This window comes from Nomascus leucogenys, chromosome 5 (genome assembly GCF_006542625.1).
Source record: "Nomascus leucogenys isolate Asia chromosome 5, Asia_NLE_v1, whole genome shotgun sequence".
Taxonomy (NCBI): Eukaryota; Metazoa; Chordata; class Mammalia; order Primates; family Hylobatidae; genus Nomascus; species Nomascus leucogenys.
In genome coordinates, this window is record NC_044385.1 from 138,702,087 (window position 1) to 138,723,031 (window position 20,945).

The following is a 20,945-nucleotide window of genomic DNA, read 5'->3' on the forward strand; positions in this document are numbered from 1 at the left end:
AAGTACACTTACCGACAATGTGCTGTTCTCCCTTACCCACCTGCAAGCTACCTTAAAACAAAAAATCAGTCATTTAAATTCTCGACCCCTTAACAGGAAACAACCTCTCCATAACCAATTTCTGTGCAGTTCAAGCTAAACAAAAATTTAGCTATCTAACCAAGTAGTACTATACTACTTTACCTAATAAAGGCCTAATAAGGAATATATGAAACAAAATCTAATTGTATTTAAAAATTAAATACAAAACATTTATTTTCTAATAATGCAGTGCACTGAATAAATAGAAGCTCTACTTCATGGCTTTACAATTAGTTTGCCTGCTGTACATGAAACATTTACTATTCCCTGGCTCTCTGGAGATAAAGGTGACATTTCTTTAAGGAACCGACTGTGGCCTTACCGCCTGTGAGAAAGAGGAGCCTCGAGGGAGGTCAGCGATGAGCTCAGACTCTCCTTTTATCCTTTAGGAGATCACACAGCCATCACCAGGCTGGAAGGTCACCACAGAGCACAGTTCTCTGCTCGCACTTTTAATTTTTTGTTCAAAGACTATGGCAGCATATTGTTACACTAATGTTATGTGATGGCTCAAATCAGAGCTAGGCCCATCAGTGAAGTGATTACAAAAAGGCTTTATAACACAGGTCAGCTTGGACATGTTTTGTTACTGCTTCAAATGCCCTCAATGAGTTACCTCGATAACGAGATCGAGACTTGCTATGCATGCAGTTGTGTGAGACATCAGTCTTGCCTCTTTTCAAGACAGTAAAGAAGTGGAACTCAAGCCTCTTTATAGAGTGTGTAAAAATAACAGTGGCAATGCATACTTTTTAAAAAATACTCTTTCTGTAAGTTAAAGATCAACTGACACCTTGCAGTTTTGCTGTCTTGGTTTAACACATGACAGCTTGGTCAGTAGAGAAAAGTGGGAGAGGAGGAGATAGAATTCTAACCCTTATAAAATGTAAATTCTTAAATAGATGATCAACTTATACAAACATGAAATATGTATGTGAATTGTATGAACGCTGTCCGAAGGCACAGATTCCACTAACGGGCAGCATCGCCATCCGACCCTGGCACCCAGTCTCCAGGGACACACCGTGCACCGGGGAAAGGAGGAGGACGTACTGCAGAGAAGGACACTCCTCACTTGCCCGGTGCCTGGGCCTCAGGAAGGGGCTAGAATTCTCGAACACAGAGGCTCAGGTGAGGGAGAGCCAGAGAGTTATAAAGCAGACAGTAATATACATTATACACTAGCACTTACCTAAATGAAATATATGGCAGCCAGTAACAAAAGATGTTTAAAAAAATAAATTTCAAAAGACAAAAAAAGAACTTGCTTTCAAGGAGGCAGAAGAATTTTTAGTTAGGGATCATTGATGGCAGACTTAGATAATGCACCTTTCAGATGGATAAAATTCATTTTTTAAAGAGAGGGATGACACACTGTCCCTCAGGCAATGAACAGGTAGGAGGTGGCAACCTAACCACCAGGAGCTCCAAAGGGCCCTCGTCCACATCCACGCACCGCCCGGCACCTCGCAAGGGAACACACCCACTCAAGGGCTCAAGCGCCTCCCCTATGACTGATGGATCAGAGGCATATCCAAGATTTACTTACAAAGTTGACAACTCTACAAAGAATCCTCAGCGCTCCTTACATGGCCCCACAGACAGTTAAACACAGTGAACTACAGCGTCCACAATCATGAGATGCACTCTCAGCTCTAAGACCCTCAGAAGAGACCCAGCTGCCCTCAGACCTGTGACATCTGCCGAGCATCTGTACCCACGGGACTTCCTGCAGACCCGTGACATCTACCAAGCATCTGTCTCATGGGGCTCCTGCAGCACAGCGTGCACTCCACATACCCCAAGTATCTTTCTTGCCATTAGGAATCTACAACCCACAGATATGGTCAATGTGTATCCGAAGAATGGGTTCAGCTTTGAGGTTCATCTGAAATCCTAGAATTATGAGTGTACTTTTCCCTACTAAAACTATAAATACAGTCTAAGATTTCTAATCGAGTAATACTCAAAACCCCTCGAACTACAATTCCTTTTCAATGCAAAGGGGCATAATAAAGTGGTGTTTTAGTGATGTTCAGCCGTGTTATGGTTTCAGTGAGATTTTAAGGACAATAACTACCACCTGCACTCAACTTTAGGTTTTAACGCAGAGCTCAAATGAGAGGTCTGTGTCTTCCCCCACTGAAGTCACTGAACTATAATGGAAAATCTATAGCCAGTCTTCCCTGGAGAACAGTGAGTATTTAAAACATTCTACAGGTGCACAGAGTGTACATATATTTGTCCTCAAGCTATTTCTCGGATGTGATTTGATTTCTTTCCAGTGCAGCAAAGTTATATGAAATAGTTTAGAAACCACTTGTGGAAGGTTTTTGTATTTTTATGTTAATATTATCAAAGAACTCTGGTGGATCTTTTCACTGGAAAACAAACCGACGAATCCTACAAGTCACATGCCATGACTCACTCACAGGTCTCACCCTGACATCCGATGTCTCCATTGACCCTTCCCCAGGTACATGCTCAGTGTGATCCTAAAATTTAGCACTGCTGTGCACTTGTGCACAGTGAGCACAATCTGTTTTATTTTCTAGCCTTTTCAAGCAACTACTCAGGTTATACTTATCCATCCTGACCTCCTTCAGAGAAGGTTGAAGCTGAATGACAAAATTGTAGATTCCATCTAAAAATGAAAGGTGAAACTTCACCTAAAAGTTTACCTTCACCTAAAAATGCAAAGCAGGCTACTATCAGCACTTTCTTTGAGGGACTTTAGATTTGTTACAGAAGCATAAACATTTTTTCTGGCTATTCTCCATTTTCTAGCTCCTGCTGGGGGCTGCGTGTGTGATAGAAGCGGCTCAGTCCCATGAAAGCTCAGGTCTGTGCTACTCTGCTCCGCCTGCATTTCTGAGGCTTCCTCCAGAATTATTCTCAGGGTCAGTCAAGCCGGCAGCATCTGAGTAACATGCTGGTTTCTCATGGCACAAATATGCTTTTGCTAACGTCTTCTACATTTCACTGTTGTGCTATTTATGAAACCAGGAATTTTTTTCTCCAGCTTCAAATCGGTCGGAAAGTAGATACACAGTGATTAGTGATTAAATCACTAATTCTATTTCAGAATCTCTGATTTTCTTGAGTGTACAATTTCTCTGATTAATGTTCTAGGTTCTTTAATGTCACGCTGGGAAATAAAAATGCTACTGAATGGCCACAAAACAAAACAAACACATCTACCAAACAACACTGTCATGCAATGCTCAGTTCCAGCCTAAACTCCCGACATCCCACTCCAGCCCATCCCAGTGCTGCCTGGGGCCTTCCCCTTCTCTCCCTCACTCCCAGCCTCAGCATCCCGCAGCCCTGGCCCCACCAGGTTTGCATTGCTTTGCTGTCTTGGCATTGGCTCTGCCTGCATCCCTCGTGCCCCCTAGTCACTCCAAGCCCACCTCTCCCTCCTAGCACACCCTTAAAGGCTAACCCATACCCCCTCACTCTGAATCCATGTAACCACCTCCTGGCCTCTGTACACGCATCACCTGGTCCTGCTGGCGCCACAGCCCAAGTTGCCCTCGAATCCATTCCCTTCCCTCCAGCCCCGCAGCTGCTGTAACCATAAAGGCCAACGTCACCGCACACGGATTATTACAACTGGCTGCCCTGCTAACCGCCACGGTCGCATCCCAGGTTCATTATTGTCAACTACCTGATTCCAGACCTTCAGGACGTGCTCCTGGCTGGGCTCTCCAGCCCCATGTTGCAGCACAGTCCCCCTCCACAGCTTAGCTGAACATGCTGTTCTCCTCCCCACTGACCCGAACAGCTCATCCTCACCTGTCAGGGGCCAGCCTGGACACCATCACCACTGGAGCCTTCTGGAACCACCCACATCTGTCAGATGCCTCATTTAAACATTCCCATGCCACTTGGTTTTTCCCGTATCGATTGACTGTAAGTTCCTGTGTAAACGTCTGTTCTGCCCTAATAGGCCATGAGCTGCTTGGCCACAGGGAGCTGGTTGGTCACCTCGTCACTGGGAACCAGCAACAGGGAGCACTAAGTGGGCCCTCAATGATGATTTCCTGAAAGAATGCGTGATTTGGACACTCGACGTCAGAGCAGGCAGTCTGCATTCCTCCAGATCTTGAGTACTCAAACTCACACCTTTCAAAAGGTTTCTATAAGAAAGGCCAATTTAGCAACAATGTGAATACAGGTGTTCTTGCCGTTTACAGTCTTAAAGTACTACCAGCGAATACAGCTTTCCTTCTAGAAAAATCATCTCTTATTGTGTCTACAATGAGTACGGAGGACAGCATCTTCAATGGTCTTCTTTTGAGACAAAGCTCCTTGACAGTGAGAGACATATGGTTGCTGCTGTGAGGACGCTGCTACTGAAAAGAAACCTCGTAAAACCATCCACATGACAGAAGTCTGAAATCCCTACAATATCACAATTATTTTTCTTTCCCAAACGAGAAATTAAACACTACAGGCAATAGTATTTCTGAACTTCTAACTGCTCTAAGGCTGTGATGACTATGAACTCAATTCACAAGGCACAACTAGTCCTTTAGTTCCTAAAAAATTCCACTTATACCTGCCAACATGCCTAGGATCTCTTTACCCAGCACTCTGAAAATATATTTTAGGCACATGTTTTAAATGTGTTTTTATGGCTGACCCACAAGTAACTATGTAAGAATCCCAAAAGCAAAGCAACATTGGCAAAAGGTCCAATGAATACAGGATGCACATCTCCTGCAGGGCCGACGCCACACTGGACGGCCGATACACAAAACTGGGCGGCCACTATCTCCTCCCGCTTGGGCAGCAGCTAAGCGCCAGGCTCTTCTGTAATTCTCCGCTGACCCCTAAAGGCTGTCGAAAGAACTTCAAGATTGACTCAAACACCGGCTCTTAAGGACTTGTTCAGGCACCTTCCAAGAACCCCCTCACATGCGGAGATGCCCCTATAGATAGCATCGAGTACTGCTAAACATTATATTTGTTTTTTTAGAAAAGACCTTAAAACAATTTGTTCACAATTTCAAAATCACCTCCTCAACCCATATCTGTAGTGATGCTACTGTATTTAAAAGTGACCTTATCAAAGTCACTTTAAATCTGATTTATTTTTCTCAAGACTAAGGATCCAAACAACATTTGTTAAGAACTAGGATTGTTTTCAGTCTCTAACCACCTTTAAGGATCTCATCCTTACATCATCTGCATTCCTGCTCTCCCAGGCAGGTAATCACGGCAACAGTGAACTTCGGGGGCACTCACCACAGGCAGGTGCTGTTCCAAGTACTTTCACTCAGACTTAATCCTGACAACACTAGGAAGTAAGTGTCATCGCCACCTCATCCCCCAGATGAGGAAACTGAGGCAGAAGATCAAGAAATCAGCTGAGGCCACACAGCCTCAGAGACAGGTGGTGGGGTGGGGACCCCCCGGGCAATGTAGCTCCAGCACCAACGACTCAGCTTCAAGTTTCTATCAGTTGGAGCCAGGCACAGAGAACTTTTTATATCTGTATTTGTATGTTTCACTAAGGATCCAAAAGAGGATCTTTTGGATCCTTAGTGAAACATATGAATGATGAGTGAAACATACAATGAATACAGCAAGCACACCTCCTGCAGGGCCGAGGCCACACTGGACGGTTGATACACATTAAGGATACAAAACACAGGATACAAAAACACAGATAGATACACAAAGAAATTTTTAAAGAGAAAAACTTCAACTCATCCTTTATCATTCACTGAGTCTAAGACACTGTCATTTGTAAGATGAATCGTTACTACATGAATCATCAAGAAAGTAAAACAATTGCCAATCACACTGACAGACACCCTGACCACAGTCCTGTGAGGGAAACACCCTCTGAACCCACTGCTCAGATGGGCCCCTCACAGGGCACTGCTGGCCCGTGGGCACCTGCCTTTCCTGGTAAGATAAAATCTGTGGTGCTGCTTTACATGGAAAAGTGGCATTTTGGTTCTTCTCTCAATAATAATTATGTGCTTCATGGATTTCAAGTTTATGCTCCACTGCTATTTCTACACCTTTCTGCAAACACAGTTTCTTTTTTTTTTTTTTTTTTTTTTGAGACGGAGTCTTGCTCTTTCACCCAGGCTGGAGTGCAGTGGCGCGATCTCGGCTCACTGCAAGCTCCACCTCCCGGGTTCACGCCATTCTCCTGCCTCAGCCTCTCCGATTAGCTGGGACTACAGGCGCCCGCCACCACGCCCGGCCAATTTTTTGTATTTTTAGTAGAGACGGGGTTTCACCGTGGTCTCGATCTCCTGACCTCGTGATCCGCCCGCCTCGGCCTCCCAAAGTGCTGGGATTACAAGCGTGAGCCACCGCGCCCGGCCACACAGTAACTTTTCATTTCAAAACAGAGCCAGGGTGGAGCCAAGGTGTAATCTTTTTGAAGGCAATGAACCGCTGCTGTGGCCAGTACTAAAGGCTGTGCTGTCAGAGCACAGAGCCCAGCTCCAGGAACCAAGAGGAGCTGGGGCCAGGTTTACGCAGCTGCAGGCAACAGGAGCCTGCAGCTCAATAGACTTTAAGACACACTGAGAACATGAAAACAATGTGTATCTTAGACGTGATAAAATATGGTTAAAAGGAAAACCAAAAAAAAAAATGTAGTATGAGCTATTAAACCTTGATTTACCTTATTTTTCAATATATTGGGCCAAAACCAAATTTGGGCCAATCCAACCTTTTCAGATTCTGGGTCTCAGGCTGCTCTCCAGTATACACTAGGGAGGTTTGACTGTGGTATCTCCAAAGTGCCTTCTACTTGAAAGTTTTCTAATTATAAGGGACCTGCTGGTTTAGATGTGGCCCCACCAAGCTATTTCCATGGCCAGACACTGCTCTTCAATACCTACACAAGGAAGCTATTCATTTAGACGCTACTTTTCTCGAGAGCACATTTCATTCAGTGGGATTAGAAAAGATAAAGGAAAACCTGTAACTTATTATCATTACATTTTAGACAAGAAATAATTTAGTGTCTAGTGTACAAGCTCTAATTTTAAAATGTAGTATTATTTACATCTCATTTTAAGCTAGTGGAGTTCCATTATCTTAAACAGTGGCTGAGCACAGTAGCTCACGCCCATAACCCCAATACTTTGGGAGGCCAAGGTGGGCGGATCACATGAGGCCAGGAGTTCGAGGCCAGCCTGGCCAACATAGTGAAACCCCATCTCTACTACAAATATTAATACAAAAAATTAGCTGGGCCTGGTGCACATGCCTGTAATCCGAGCTACTCAGGAGGCTGAGGAATGAGACTCGCTTGATCCTGGGAGGCGGAGGTTGCAGTAAGCTGAGATCACACCACTGTACTCCAGCCTGGCTGGCAGAGCAAGACTCCATCTCAAAAAAAAAAAAAAAAAAAAGCCCAGGCACAGTGGCTCACGCCTGTAATCCCAGCACTGGGGGAGGCCAAAGTGGGCAGATCACTTTAGGCCAGGAGCTTGAGACCAGCCTGGCCAACATGGTAAAACCCCATCTCTACTAAAACTACAAAAAATTACCCAGGCGTCGTGGCGGGCACCTGTAATTCCAGCCACTCAGGAGATTGAGGCAGGAGGGTAGCTTGAATCTGGGAAATGGAGGTTGCAGTGAGCCAAAATCACACCACTGCACTCCAGCCTGGGTGACAGAGCGAGACTCCATCTCAAAAAAAATGTAATCTACACTAACCACTGTTCCCTGAGAACTTCAGGGACCATTTCAGAGAATTAACATTCTCTTAAGAGCCCTCTAAAAACTCACTGTCTAAACATTAATTTTTGTCTCAGATGAGTAAGTTAATGTCTTAAAAACCAGAGGAAAACTAAGAAAGTGTTATTTCTGAATCAGACTTCTATTAGAACCTGACTACGTAAATTTCATCTTGATTCTTCATGAAAGATGAACACATCCTTGTTTTCCCTCAAGAACATAAGAGATCGATTTTATTTCTAATAAAGACCAAAAGCAAATTATTTCAATGTCACGGTTTTGAAAGGGGAAAGGGAGGGAGGCTGAGGGAGAAAGAAAAAGCCTCCATTCATTCCCTCCCCACCCCACACAAAGGCTGAGAAAGAATACAGGCTCAGTTACCTGTATTGGTCTATTTCATTTTGTGAAATGTTATCTGAAACATGAATTTAGTTTCCAGTAGTAGAAATATTTTTTAGATTAATTGAATCTAACAAACCATTTTAGTATTAGCCACTGTGTTTTTTCCAGCTGACTGGCAAATACATAAAAAGCTGCTACCATCCAGGATTGGTAAAGCCATGAAAAGCGGACAATCTGACATGACGAATGGGTGCGATCTTCTTGGTAGATCATGATCAAAAACTCTTGCCCCCAGCAAAGCACTTTCACATGTAACTACTTACTGCACACCACGGAGCAAGTTACTACTTTGATGAATATTGCTAAAATAATAGGGTGATACCGTCGATACTTTAAGTAAGACTAAGCTGTCCTCTGCACACCACGCCCATACAAGGCCCCGTGGCAGCTGTTGATGGGAGCTCTCTACAGGGTCTGTCTGTACTCTGCTTCAGATTTATCATTAGCAGGACATTTCTAACAGGCTGGATTAGCAAAATCAGCTAGCTGATTTCTGCTCATGAAGCTGCTTGGCCATGAACTACTTTAAAATACTTCTTTATTAAAGGTAAGAACACTGATACCCCAACAGAAACACAGGTAAAACAATTCCTGAAAAAGGAAATATGGTAGTCCCCCATACAGTTTCTCTTTATGCTGTTTGTCACCTGCTGTCAACGGCAGTCCAGAAATAGTACATGGAAAATCCCAGAAATAAACAATTCATAAGTTTTCAATTGAGCACCGTTCTGAGTAGTGATGAAATCTCACACCATCCTGCTCCATCCTAGCCAGGAAGTTAATCAACCCTTTGTCCAGCAAATTCATGGCATATCCAACCCCACCGTTAGTCACTCAGTAGCTTTCTCAGTTATCAGGTCAACAGATCACGAGAAAAAAAGGTGAGCACAGTACAGTGAGATCTTTTGAGAGAGACATAACACCCACATAACGTTCGTAAATAGTATGATGTTAAAATAATTCTATTTTGTCATTAGTTATTGCTGTTAATCACTTACGGTGCCTAACCTATAAGTTAAACTTTACCATAGGTATGTACATACTGGGAAAAGCAGTATACGTAAGGTTTGATACTCTCTGAGGTTTCAGGCATCCATGGGGTGGGCAGGAGGGTCTTAGAATATATCCCCTGTAGATAAAGGGAATACGATATAATACAGCAAAACAAAGAAAAAAGAGGTCAGGCGTGGTGGCTTATGCCTGTAATCCCAGCACTCTGGAAGGCCAAGGTGGGAGGATCACTTGAGCCCAGGAATTTCAGGCTAGCCTGGGCAACAAAACGGGATCCCATCTTAAAAATAAAAATAAAAGTGTTCACCCTCATCAATCATTTTAAAAGCATAACATTTAAAAAGCATAAAAGTTAAAATGAACTTCCATTTTCACCTATGAATTGACAATTTATTTGAATTAATAGCCAATGTTAGCAAAAACAGTGATACAGACAACTTTCAACAATACGATCTGGGCTTACTGAGATGTGAACTAAACTGGTACATATTTCCCAAAAAGTGATCTGATAATATCAATAGAGTTAGAATATGAATACTTAGTAAATAAAAAGTCAAACTAAAATGGAAACTGTTAAGCAAGCAGTTCCACTTCTATCTATTCTCAAGAAATATTCAGAGGCATATTTATAAAAACACGCATGGCATTATTTATATCAGCAAAAAATTGGAGAAAAAACAACTACACGTCCAAAGAGAAATGATGAAATCACATGTACATGAGGTAATATCACGCTATTAAAAATGGTTCAGAAAAAGTTTCAATAGCGAGGGGGAAGGATCAGCAGAAGAAGCTGGAGTCAAACTCTGTGAAGCAGGATCCTAGCGATATAAATAAATTTTATAAATAATAAAATATGCATTTTCCCATACATAGAAAACTGATCAAAAAATTTATTAGTTATCTCCAACTAGAAAACAAAACTCATTATTGATACTCAATACAATAAGAGAAGAGCAAATTGATACAGATGTTGCTAAACTGATAATCAGATCAGAAAACTGTATCGCAACCAGCCCATATTTCAAGTTGATATGGAGCTCAGCCTTCACAGAGGCTTATTTTGACATGTGACAATGACAGCATCAGTTTGGCCTTGAATTGGTCTCAATCCACTATAGGAAAGATCCTGCCTCGTGAAGGGGGCAGCCAGGAGCCAATCTACTTGGTGGTATTCATAAGAACACGGGGAAGGAAAAGTCCAGGCAAGTAAGTACACATCCAACTAAAGCAACTGTGAGCAAGGGAATCCGCAACAGTGGCGAGAAGGACAGTGTGAAACCGTGATAAAAGGAGACCCGCAGAGCCCCAGGCGTGCATGCAGTCCTCTCAGCACGGCCCTCCTCCCGCCTCCCCTCCAGCGGCAGCACATTCACAAGAAGGGCACCCTGCCTGCAGCCATCACTGCCTTTAAAAGAAAATCTCCCCTTCACTTCCCTCTCAGCTAATTCAGAGGATTCCTACCATTCATTTCCCACTATAGTCAAGTATCAACACCCAATAAAAACCGACAATTCTACAAGTCATTGTTGGCTCAGACAGGCAACTCCCTGCCCCACAGCCTTCGGCGGGGGTCTCTATTCTGGATCTCTGGTAGCTGCTCAGGGATCAGCCTGTGAGCTGGTAAAGAGGCAGAGATCATGAACCGCTTTCTCCAAACAACTGCTCTCTTTTTATTCTTAATAATTACTTTTCACCAAAGGATTAAAGGCATATACCATTTAGCTCTTCTTTAGAGACATACCTACTGAAATACTTTCTCAAAGGTTCTGACCAAATCAATTTTATATAAAGACTTCAAAATTACTTGTAATTTAAGTCATTCAATGTTTATAACATTAAAATAATCTTGACTATCTGATAACTAAGAATTTTTACTATAGTTTTAGATTGTTTTAAATATTATATTCCCATGTTCTGGTTTATGGACAAAACATTAAAGACATTCTCAAAAACAATTTAGTTAAAACACTGTGTGAATTTTAAATGAGTCAGTGATTTATTAAACTGCTTTCCTTAAAAATAGGCAATTTTTTAAAAGTATATATATGAACATTAGAATAAAAAATAAATGTGATTTTAAAAGAAAGTTCGCCATCTGAAAAAAATATATAGCTGTCACCGTGAGTCTACGTTAACTTCCGCGGAGTTGCTGGAAACCACACCCAGTGGGGGCTGGAGGCTGCTGGGAGTGTGTGCGGACCCGTGACCGTGCTGGGGGCTCACCTGGCATGTTTCTCAGGAGCTTTGCATTGCACATGTGTCCCTTCCGTATGTCGGTGAGGATGTATTCCATCCGCTTCGCCCTCCAGAGGAAGTTAAATACTCGTAGGTAGTGGCTCATACATTCTCGAGTAAACACCTGGGATAACAGCAGAAGACGAGTTTATAGTATTCCCACATAAGAATCCTCTCAGTACAGGTCTCAATCTTTTTTTAAAAAGGTACATTTTATCAAACTATCATAATATAACAACCACACTGATTACTACATGCTAGGCAGCACGTAAGCAAACTCACAGTAACAGAAGGCAGGCATTTTTATGCCAATTGTACAGATGGGGAAACAGAGGCCTAATGTTACACAGCTTGCAGTTTATCAGGATTTTCAATCCATTTTAGACTAGTCTAAACCTAGTCTAAAATGTGGACTCTTCACTACAACTCCCCCCAACCCGCCTGAGGGATCCGTGAGGCAGGGGTGCACTTTCTTCTGTAACATTAGCTTCTAAGGGTGGTGAATCTCATGGAAGGTAGGCCTAGAAGAATCTCCAGTCTCAAAGAATCCTTCAGGTTATTTTCACCCATTTACTTTTATTTTGGTTTTTTTTTTTTTTTTTTTTTTGAGATAAGAGTCTCACTCCATCACCCAGGCTGGAGTGCAGTGGTGAGAGCTCGGCTCACTGCAACCTCTGCCTCCTGGGTTCAAGCGATTCTCATGCCTCAGTCTCCCAAGTAGCCAGAATTACAGGTGTGTGCCATCATGCCCAGCTAATTTTTGTATTTTTTAGGAGAGATGTGTTTTTGCCATGTTAGCCAGGCTGGTCTCGAACTCCTAGCCTCGAGTGATAGATTTGCGTTTTTTAAATAAATCTATGATATAAACTCTTCTCCTTGAGTCCTTCTCCTAAAGTAGAGCTTTACATACCTAAACATTTAAGAATATTGCATGAGCAATTGTTTATGCACATGGCATGACAACTTTGACACTCTTAATGGGATCTGTAATACTACGAAATAATTATCTCTTATCTAGGCAATGTTCAGTTTACCTATTTGTCAAGGCACTCAGACTTTGTGAAGTAATCGATGCAATTTTCTGTACTATCGTATCTTTTATGCTATGAAAATAATACATAATGTATGCAAATTAACAAGGCAGGAGATATGAAAGTTGCTAATTTAAATAATTTGTTAAGGCCAGGTACGGTAGCTCATGCCTATAATATCAGTACTTTGCGGGGGAGGCAGGTGGATCACCTGAGGTCAGGAGTTTGAGACCAGCCTGGCCAATATGGTGAAACTCCATCTCTACTAAAAATACAAAAATTAGCCAGACATGGTGGCTCATGCCTGTAATCCCAGCTACTTGGGAGGGTGAGGCAGGAGAATCGCTTGAATCCAAGAGGTGAAGGTTGCAGTGAGCCAAGACTGTGCCACTGCACTCCCAGCCTTGGTGACAGAGTAAGACTCTGTGTCAAAAATAAATTAAATAAATAAATAATTTGTTAAAATATCACACTGCTTTTTGCATTGTAACTATTTTAAATTGTTTAGCATATAAGTCAAAAGAGAAAAAGCTAATTTGAATATGATGAGAAATTAAATTTAAGAGAAGTTACACACTTAAAATATAGTAGCTTTGATCAATAAAGGTTACACACAAGGAATTTATGTGTAAAAAGGAAATTGCACCAGCAGTTCCCATCTCACTGTAGACAGGAGAGACACACTTACCAGTGGCAGGTTTCTTACCCTCAAGAGGAAAGAGGGTGAGTGCGCCCTGATGCAATTATTTCAGCAGTGTGATATGCACCCTGAGAGGCGGGAAAACAGCACGAAGCAGGCTCTACCAGAACCACTACATAGAAATTTTAGAGCCCAACTATATTCCTTCTCAACAAAATACTTTTCCCAATATCTCAAAGAAATGCACTGTCCTTCTTCAGTATTTCAGATATAAAAATGATTGAAGTAAGTTTAGAGGGGTATCTTGGTCAAGGAAATTTATTCAAGTCTGATTACTTTAAAAATGAGCACTAAAAAGAGGCATTTTAATTGCAGACATGTAAAAAGACAGCTTTCCTGGTCAGCCTTTTATAATGTGGTAACTGTTATGTAGGTAAAAGCACTATGAACAAAGCACAGCTTCTTCCTCATTGGTTTAAATGAATACTAAATACCAAATTTTATCTAAGTAGTAAAAATATTATTACCCTAAAATACACTTTATAGTTCCTTTCAAATTATCCTAAACTAGTTGCCACAGTGTAAGAATAATGGTACAAAATCAACAGTCCATTTATTAAGGAGTTGCTGAAACCTATGATAGAACAAATGATATTTTTAAGAATTTTTAAAATAATAGAGCATTTATGTACTCAATAATCATTTAAAACACACACACAATTTTGGCTTAAGTATTCATTCAGTGAGTATATCTTAGATATCGAGTGATCACTTGAATTAGAAGTCCCCAGAGAAGAAAGCCAATTTCAAACAAAATGTTTAACAATCTTAATAGTTGTAAATACTATAAAATGATGCAGGATAATCTTACAGTTGCAATTGGTCCGTCAACATGATAATCGAGGCTGAAGACATCCCATCCAGTGTCACCTGGAGAGACCTAACAACAGAAACAAACACATAACTGCAAGACCTTAAGCTTATTGCTGAAGAACTTGTTAACGCAAAGAAAAAGCAGTAAAATAATGCCCAATTGTTAAAAACTGCTCAGCAGTTCTGAGTGCATCTTCTTGTTACCTTCTACAACCTCACCAATTAGGCAATAATGAGCACACAGTAGGTGCTCTGCAAACATCTGGCAATGAATGGTGTATTTCTGAATGAATATTGTGAATATGTGTTTAAAATTCATCACCATTTGCTTACAACAAAAACCCACTGCCTCTAAATATGTTCCAAATCTTTCTATTCCAAGATGACTCTTGCAATATTTGAAGAAAACCAACCGTTCTGCTAATGATCTTTCATCACAACTAAATAAATAGTGGGTTTATGTTCATGATACCCATACTCTTAAGAAAAGTCATGTCCTACCAAACTGAAACTAAAAACATCAATTTTCTGATAAATACCATCGTACACCATGTCTTGTGCTCCTGTTGGATTTACTATGAAAAGAAAGCACCATTTTCTAAGCATCTGTGATGTGCTACCCAGCACAGGGCAAGGGTGTCATGCGTTTTCTCCAACTTAAGGTTAGCAGCCCTGCAAGGCTCCCCGCTGCAAGATGGACAAACGGAAACCCAGATGGTGTAGAGGGAGATGTGCTGACCAGGCAGTAACAAGCGACAGAGTGGAGTTCCTACTCAGGCTGCCCAGTTTCCAGAAAGATAACGGCTAGCTGTGCCTGAAATAACATGGAAAACACTCGCTAGAACACCCCAGCCCAGTGGGTCCTCGGTGCCAGGGCGGCGTTCCCAACACGCAGAGCCGCAGTACCTCCAGCAGCCGTACGTCCAGCCTTCGCAGGATCTCAGGACTGTCAAACTGTGCGTTGGTGGCTCTGACAGCGGTTTCTAGAATTCCAGTCAAGTTATGCTGATACAAAGTCGTAGCTGGACGGACAAGTTCTGGTCTTAACAAATTTTTAAAAAATTAAAGAAAATATTACTTCAATTCTTAATGAACTTTAAAAAACGTATAAACTATTAAAAGTAAGAGTTCAAATTATAAAAACTCAAAAGACAAATGGGACCAATACAACAATGTGGCAACAAAAGCTTCAGAGCATTAACTGCAAACAGGGCTTACTAATTATTGTGGAGTTACATTTCTTTAAAATCTCAAAAATACTGATTTTGGCCAGGAACATTTGCTCAAGCCTGTAATCCCAGCACTTTGGGAAGCCAAGGTGGGCGGATCACCTGAGGTCAGGAGTTTGAGACTAGCCTGGCCAACATAGTGAAATCCTATCTCTACTAAAAATACAAAAATTTGCCCAGCATGGTGGCAGGCACCTGTAATCCCAGCTACTTTGGAGGCTGAGGCAGGAGAATCGCTTGAACCCAGGAAGCAGAGGTTGCAGTGAGCCAAGATCGCACTGGGTGACAGACAGAGCGAGACTCCATCTCAAAAAAAAAAAAAAAAATGATTTTGATTCAGCTTAAATTGAAAGTACTTAAATGTGCTATACATGTTAACAAAGTTTTCAAACTTCAGGCTGGCCTATGAGTAGCATGAGCTGATATAATTTCCTTTTAGACCCAATGGGAAGAGGAGACGTCTCCATCAAATCAAAGCAATTAGGTACATGGATGTCATGATTCTAAAGGGCCAAGAACCACTACACTTTCAGCAAGCATGTCTTGAGGGTTACTGATATCTGCTTTTATAAATATGAAGCTAACACGTCTCTAATCTCTAATCAGGGGGTGACCAAGTTAAGATCACTAATCAACTCAGATAGACGTGTAAGCTCTGCAAAACACAGGGCAGAGACAAGGTGAAAAAGATACACAACGTCAAATAAACCTAAAAACTAGGAACTTAAAATACGACATTGAGGAGAAATGAATTTTTCATTTTATAGCAAGCATGTGATACTTTCAACATTAAGATTGGGCACAAGGCAAATGCATTCAGGCGGCTCTATGATGTGACCTATGACACCCTCAGGGTCCTCCAAACCTCACTTTGGCTCCTCATCTCCATCTGCACCAACTGACCCACATACACACCCCATTGCTCCCACGGCATTAGAGAACATTTCCCCTTTAAAAGCTCATCACCACTCATACTTCAAACAGGTGTTGACCTCATCACGACCAGCATTTACTGTACTAGTGAGCCTTCTTTTCTTATAAACCTGTTAGCAGGCATCAGCTATGACTAAGGAATGAGCGTGTCACAAGCCAGCTATGGCTGTGTATGCCTCAAAAAGCCACATGAGTTTTCACACAGGAGACTGGCTTCTGGCTAGAACGTAGGATGTAAGAGCTTGCATGTCTCAAACAGTGGTTCTCAATGTGTAGCCCCCACAAATGCAGCATCACCAGCAGCTAACTGGCTGGAAATGCAAATCCTCCAGCCCACACCTGAGAATCTCATTCTCTGAAGTGGGCCCACAAGCTACTGCAGCAAGCTTTCTAGTCTGTGATACACTGAAACTTGAGGACCTGAGGCCTAAAACAATTGCTCACGGAGCACTGGCAGGGTTTACAGCTAAGTTACTACTTTGTGTCTTAAAGGGAACATTTATCTTACTTTAAGTGTCCTAAAAGGAACACCAAAAAAGAAGTTTCATTCTTCTAAACACTTGGGTGAAAATCTCCAGGCCCAGGCTGTGGACCCCTGGGATGCTCATGCCCAGGCTCACGCTGCCTGGGCCAGGGTCTGCACTGTCTCCAGACCTAGGAGCACAGCAGGCTCTGGTCCAGAACTGGTGGAGAAGGACATACATTTAACTCTGGAAGGGAAGATGCCATGAGAAATGTCAGGGAGCAAAATGAGAAGGGTCATAGTTTTGTTTCGATGTGAACATTAACTACAAATATAAAAGTAAAATTCAACTTTAAAATATATATTTTATTTTTCAGCTTTACTTCAAACTCAAGCTAAAGTTAATTGCAATTAGACCAACTCCTCATACATGAAGACTCTAAGCCCCACAGTTTTGGAAAGAAATGCCAGTTTCTCTTATGAATAAAGCACAGAACATGACAATGATGCTCTGCTGATAACCAGAGAAAAATAAAGGGGCTTCACCTTTTGAAAATTTTACATTCTTTTCAGTTTTATTTTAAAAAGCTCGAAGAATTTAACTCATTTTCTTTTAATATAATTTATTCTTTTAAACACAAGATTCCTTATCATGTCAAATATATTACTTATTTATAGAAATCAAAATAGTGCCTTACTTTAGCAAGTCCATTAAGTGCCTTATAAAGTCTCCTTGACCAAGAAGCAGGTACCGCCTCATTGCCTGCATGTGGTCCAGCAAGCTGTACTTTTTATTGAGAACATCCAACAGGTATTTGCTGGTCTCAAAATAAGCAGCATCAATCTTCCCCTGAAATGCATTTTCTAAGTCTGTGAATAGGTCTGCAGCTGTAAAGAACAACAAGGAAGAGCACACATGCATATGTAATTTGTATGTCCACAGAGGAGAAAATGAAGGCACACACATCCAGACTCAGGGCCAACCACTGTCTGTGGTATCAGTAACAGACTGACCCCAGGCACAGGCAGCTGGACATTCCACAAATGAGACCAGAGCCCTAAGACCACACAGATGAAAACAATTCTGCCAGCTGGGTTCACAGCAGACACCTACATGTGTGTGTTCATGATTTCCAAATCCCTTAATACACTGTAACTAACCGTAAATCTCACCAAAACACACTGGTAATAGGTCAAGTCAGTGCTGAGTCACCCTTCCATACCCATAAGATGTTTCCATAAATTAGTCTTAAGACCAAAACAGCACATGCAAATAAGCTTTGTGAATTGTACAACTCGCAAAAGTTGAGTAGTATTATCATGCACCATAGAGTGAACTCTACGGAGATTGCTGGAGACGTCTAGGGGACAAAACCAGATTGTCACCAATAAAGACGCCTGGCTCTAAGCAGTAACATAGTGGAAGAAAGCATTTCCATAGCTTTCTATTGAGAAGAAATCGCAGGTGGAGACTATACACATAACAGCTTCTTACAGTGCTGATTTACATCTACAAAGCACAAAACCATTTTTAAAACTTATATGAACACTTCATTTCATTAAATCCACAATAATACTTAAGCTAGACAATAACCCCAGTGGAAGGAACAACCTCAGACTGAGAGAAGGCAAAACGCTAGCTAAAGACTAAGCAAGGACAAGAAAGGCGAGATCTTCTGATTCAGAGTTTAAGTCTCTTTCCGCTATCTGAGTTACCCAGTTTAAATATACCACAAGACTCTTACGATTTGTTTGTCCTTCAGAATAAGAAAGCAGTTAAGACAGGCCTATTTTAGTGTTGCTATTATTCCAATTACACACTGGCAGCAAAAAACTAAGATGCTCCCAGTGAAGAAACTGTAGTTATCTTAGGATGAGTGAGGTCTGCCTGGAATCATGACACCACGGAACCCCTTGATGAGCTCACCACAGTCCTGTTTTAAGGGCATGGGGTTCTATTTCCGTTGATCTACGTAGTTTTAATGATATAAAGATTTTCTCTAGAAATGTTTTCATTATACCCTTGTTTGAGTCATTAAAAATTTTCATTCCAAAGAGAAGGTTTGAATCAGTCTTAGCCCAAAGCAGCCTATGAAGACACAGAACCCGGAGCCTCTTCGGAACTCTCTTTGCTCCTTCAGAGTTGAGGCATCTCTCGTGCTCCAGTTTTTAAATTCTCACTATTTATTCTTTATTCACACTTTTAAATCGTCATAACCTTTTCACAGATAAAGATGAATTTGACATGTTCTCCTGTTTTTTGACCATTATTAGGATTCTTTCAGGATTTGTATCTTCTATCTTCCAGTTACACTATAAATACTCAACAGCAGAAACTGCTCTCCACAGACCCTGGCAGCCATGGACAGGAAGACGAGGACAGCAGGAGTCGTCACACAGAGAAGCAGCAGCGTCAGCAGCAGCAGCGCCCCGTCACCCTCAGCATCTGCAGGGGACCAATCCCACAACCCCCACAGACACCAAAATCCCCTGATGCTCAAATCTCTTCTATAAAACGGAGCAATATTTGCACCTAACCTACACACATCTTCCCACATACAGTAAATCATCTCTAAATTACTTATACTATCTAGCGCAATGTACATGCTATGCAAATAGCTGTTAAACTGTCTTGGTTTTTTTGTATTTTTTTAGTGGTTGCATTTTTTTTTAAGTGTTTTTGATCCTCAGTTGATTGAATCTGCAGATGTGGGGCGGTGGGTATGGGGGCCACTGGCAGCACAGCAGACGCGGCGCTCACACAAGCAGCAGCAACCTTCATGGAGAGCCTTCCGCACAGCAGGCGCATGGGGACGCCCTGTCCCAGGCACAGCCCATGTGTGTGCCGCCTTCTCTAGGAACTATGAAAGGTCACAACTCGAACACAACTGCTCTCCCAATTCTTCTTCCTTCCACCTCTTCAGTGTAGAGGCATTTCCCCAAAATCTGTATTGGATCACATCTATCTCTATTCCAGGAACTCATCTGGGGTCTATGTACCCCTGCAAAAAAAATACATGTAAAATTAGGTCTGAATGCTTTAGGGTGAGAGGGGCCATGGCTCTCACACACCTGGAAAGGGTATCTGCCCTGGACCACACGGGAGCTCTTGCTACACCATCCTGCCTTGTCCTGAGTTACCATGGTGAGATAAGTGCTTCCAAAATCTCTATATTCGGCCCTGACTTTTAACCAGTTTCAGTATAACATTTCCAATACATGCTGGAAGCTTCCACTAGGAAGTCCTCTCAGCTACTGAAAACCAAATTGCCCTAAATGACACTCCTCTCTCAGTGCTATGCTCTCCCGAAATTCCCTGCTGCCCTTCCGACTTGGCCTCACGAGCTCAGAGTTCTAGTGCCATCACTGACTCTTCCTGATCCCCAGCCCTCCTGTCCAGAGAGCCAAGTCCTGTTAAGAGAACATCTGTCATTCCAGTAACACCCGTAGCTAAAACCACACTCAATAACCTATCCTACTTCCTACATGAGGTCCTAGTCTGTCTCTCTTTAGTGTGTCACATTATTAAATAATAACTTTTTATTTTCACTACAATCTTTAGATAAGTCCAATTCGTCCTATTTCTCATCTGCACTTTCATGCACGTTATTCCTTTGTCCTGGGCTGCACGATAACCCACAACCAAATTCTCCTCCTTCCCCATGGCCAGTGCAATTCCTGCCTCTTTCCAAAGCCTTCCTGTTGAGCCTTGCCTGAAAATACCCAAAGCGCTTCACCTGCACATCTCACGGCCCTGATCACTTTCACCTTTATTACTGACTACTGGTTATTTTACTACGCATCTCCTCTCCAAGACCAGACTAATAAGCTCATGAAAGGAACGGTCACGGTGAGGTCATCGTCTCTTTCCTGTAGCTACCACAGTGTCCTACGCAAAGTAAACCTTTTGAATGAACCATGACAATATAAATAGCAAATACAGCCAAAACTGGAGAGCTATAAACATAAGTTAGCCATATACAAAACATCATGAAATTACTGAGAGTGGGGCAGGCGGCAAATGGGGAAAAGGAAGAGAACGAGGGAAAGCCTCAGCACTTCCCACAGGCTGAACGCTCACGCGGCATTCTGAATGCAATAAACACAGTAAGTGCAATAAGTCCTGGCTCTTCTCCAAACAAAGCCTTTGCATCCCGAAGAATGGGCTACCATTAGCAATATTTTTTCTGTTATTTCTTACTTTGGCACACTGCCACTTTATCATTTTAAAAAGTAACAAATTATTAAGAAGGACAAAATAGCTATACCTATCCCAACACTTACTGTATAACTGTATAAAAAGGAAATTAAAAATTTACACAGTA

At 41.9% G+C, this 20,945-nt stretch overlaps 1 protein-coding gene across 2 annotated transcripts in view; it reads right to left on the reverse strand.

The window, feature by feature from the left end:
- Positions 1–20,945, reverse strand: part of TUBGCP3 (tubulin gamma complex associated protein 3) — a 94,030-nt gene that overhangs the window by 18,133 nt on the left and 54,952 nt on the right. For both annotated transcript variants that reach the window (XR_004030216.1, XM_030813711.1), the window contains exons 14-17: positions 17,319–17,508; positions 14,902–15,037; positions 13,994–14,062; positions 11,440–11,575 (exon numbers count right to left, since the gene is read on the reverse strand). Coding sequence is in view for 1 of the 2 variants with exons in the window: in XM_030813711.1 (XP_030669571.1) it covers positions 11,440–11,575; positions 13,994–14,062; positions 14,902–15,037; positions 17,319–17,508 (531 nt within the window). In the remaining variant the exon portion in view is untranslated. The remainder of the gene's footprint in view (positions 1–11,439; positions 11,576–13,993; positions 14,063–14,901; positions 15,038–17,318; positions 17,509–20,945) is intronic.